General features: G+C 40.8%; 1 protein-coding gene across 1 annotated transcript in view; it reads left to right on the top strand.

Moving 5' to 3' along the window:
* The window catches only part of LOC109305295 (FRAS1-related extracellular matrix protein 1-like), a 111,777-nt gene that overhangs the window by 67,129 nt on the left and 41,660 nt on the right, over window positions 1–2,988 (top strand). Inside the window, 1 exon segment of the mRNA XM_019528293.1 lies at window positions 1,340–1,512. Within this exon segment, the coding sequence (XP_019383838.1) occupies window positions 1,340–1,512 (173 nt within the window).

Genomic DNA, 2,988 nt, shown 5'->3' on the forward strand with positions numbered 1-2,988 from the left:
TTTTTTTTTTTTTTTTTTGAACACACAAGTGCTTCCATTCAGCTTCCATGGATGATTTCCACAAAAGCTTGTTCTTAAATGTCTGTACAATTTCATCCCTTTTGCAACACAATCTGGGCCAAAGGAAAATGATGTACAAGAGAACTGGCCAGTTCAGCCAGTAGCTTAAGCATGTGATGGACCCAAAGGCATCTCTGAAGCTGCCAACACAACTGCCTGTAGAATCTGCTAAGGAACCAGATGCAGCAGAAAAATACCTTCCACAGCTTGGCATCTGTGTCTCGTGCTTGCCAAGTGAAAAGAGGGAGAGGGGTGTGGAGAGGAAATGGCTCAGGGCTGGGGGCTATTTGGCACCCCAGCGACCCACAAACGGTTTGGGTTTGAGCTGAGAAACTGCTAACACTAATGTAAAAAGCGTGTGTTCTAAAATCTGAAAAGACCTCATTTAAATTTAAAAAAAAACCTCCAGTCAATTCTGTAAACTGAACCGACTGAAATATCAATCTCTTTTATGTAAAGAAAGGTCTTTAAAGAGGGAGAAAAGAAATCTCAAGTTTTATACACAGATTAAATTGATTGTAATAAATCAAAGTGCCTTTAACAGTGGCATTACAGTTGATGCTGAACGTCTCCCTGGACCCTAGAGACGCTATTCCAATAGTTGAATCTTAGAGTTCAAATGTGATTTGTTTGCTTGATGTGTGTACCTATGCTTACTGCTTGAAGCAAGATATATGGCAGGTGTTTGAGCTCTTTGGAAAATTTGCTGCCAATGTTACCTTAATTTCTTCTTCTCAGCAAAAATGTAGAAGCTAAATGGTTCTTTCAGTTATTTAAATGTACTTAGCTTTACATGCCTCTTTTTAGATAGGAATGAAATGCCTGCGAGGCATCGCAAGTGTGCTGGTGAGCCAGACTCTTAGTAGCCAGAAACTAAGGGCCCAACCCAGTCCCCTCAGCTGTGGATGTCCAGGGACAATGTCCAGCAGGGCTCTCAGGAGCAGCATCTCCGATGGTGAGCATGTTCCATTGAATCATTTCAAAATCCTGAATACATCAATTGGATCTGTCCTCTATACTGTTTCCATCATGCATTTCAAAAGGAGGGTAATGGAGCTAAGTGCACCTTGGCTGGGAAATCATAATAGTTAAAAGGCAAATTCCTTTAGCCTAGTGCTGCTGCCTTTTACTTACATTGCAAGCTCTTTGGGACAGGGTTGGCCCTTTGTTTTAGGTGCTGCACAACACTTGGAACCGTCCTTTAAAGATTATCACCGGCATCTTGAGAACTGGAATGTCCTTTTGAAGATGACTTGACTGCTGTGCTCTAAGTTTTCAGTGTGCAGGTTTCCACCCCCCTCCTACAGGACTGATGCTAGTGTACATGCATGATGACACAGAAAGCCTAGAGGATAGTTTTACCATGAAGCTGACAGATGGCAAGCACACAGTCCAAGGGACACTTTACATCTACATCATGCCAGTCAACGATGAAATCCCTCATCTTTCCAGGTTAGCTGTTTAAGTGACATTCAATGCAAAATGACTTAAGAAAAAAACCACCCACTGTGGACAGAAAAAACCTGTTTTCTTTTTAATTGTGAACATTTTAAATAAATAATTCCATGGGTAGAAGAAATGTACCTGCTGCTGGCACAGCAACATGTCTGGACTGCAGCCTGAGCCAGACTTCAGCTAAAGCCGTTACAGACTAAAAATAATCCAGTGACAAACATTCATATATAAGACGGTGCTTTTTGAGGACACTGGATAAAATCAATATTGAAATCAATAGCCAAACTTTCATTGACTTGGCTTACATTAGGATTTTACCCTTTCTCCATCTTCTTCACCCTCCCAACTGATTTTTTGTCTGCGACAAATTTTTCATTCTCCCAAAGACAAGCAGGGTTCTTTGGGAAGATATGATATCTTTTGTTAGACCAACTAAATAGTTGGAAAAAACGGTGTTTGCAAGCTTTTGGGCACAAGTGCCCTTCTTCAGGCATTGGGAGACTCTGCTGTTGTTTTCAGATCTCCAAGGTAGAAAAGAAGCTAAAAGTGTGACAAGAAGTCTGTGAAAATGTAAATGGGTAGAAGCATTCTCCCAAATGCACTTTGGCAAATTAATCCTTTTGACCACAGCACAGTGAGTTTAATATAGATGTTCTTTAGCAGATCCCACTCTGGTGAAGTTGGTGTTAGTATTTCCACTGACTTCAATCGGGTCAAGTATTTTTTTACCCCATGGAAACTGGGTTTCAAAACCCTGTCTTGGCTCCAAGAGGGAAAAGCAATCTGGCCTCCAGTCAAGCAAGCTATTGTGCCCTTTCATGTGATTAATACTGTCTGGTCAAAGGGGAATGGGATGGGAGTGGGACAATGTAGGCCTGACATAGAAGTAAGCCCACTGAAGTCATTAGACTTTAAATCAGGGTTTAAAAGACTTGTGTGAAAGTCTTGTACAAAGCCAAACTGGATGGGAGGAACATAGAGTAAAAGACAGGTTTTTTTCATTTATTGGCTTGAAATTCAGAAAAATAAAGGCTGATTCCATGGTTTAAGTGTGACAGATGTGAAAGAGTTGGTTTGACCATTTGTTTCCAAAATTTTCCCCCTAAATTTTTTGGCAGAGGAAATTCCTTCAAAAACATTCCTTTCCCCTGGGCACTTTTGGTTTTTTTAGAAGTCATAATTTTCAGATTCAAAAAAATATATAGTTTCATAGAAAATTCCTGCCTGGTTCTCTTCATGTAGATAAGTGCCTTATTTCTGTCCCAAAGCAAAAATCCACATGCTTAGTCAAATCGCTGAAAGGAAATACATTGAAAATTCTCTAGATTCGGGGGGCTTCTTGCTGATGTTTTTGTTAGGGGTGGTTTTCACAAATTCACTTCAGGTTCTCCTTTAGAGAGAAGTAGCAGCCTGGTGTGTGGAGTGTGGTAGCGACACTCCGCCCATTTGAAATGGCTTTGGCTATGTTCCCAG

The sequence above is a fragment of the Gavialis gangeticus genome, unplaced genomic scaffold, assembly GCF_001723915.1.
Source record: "Gavialis gangeticus isolate Ggan-Ray unplaced genomic scaffold, GavGan_comp1, whole genome shotgun sequence".
Lineage (NCBI taxonomy): Eukaryota > Metazoa > Chordata > Crocodylia > Gavialidae > Gavialis > Gavialis gangeticus.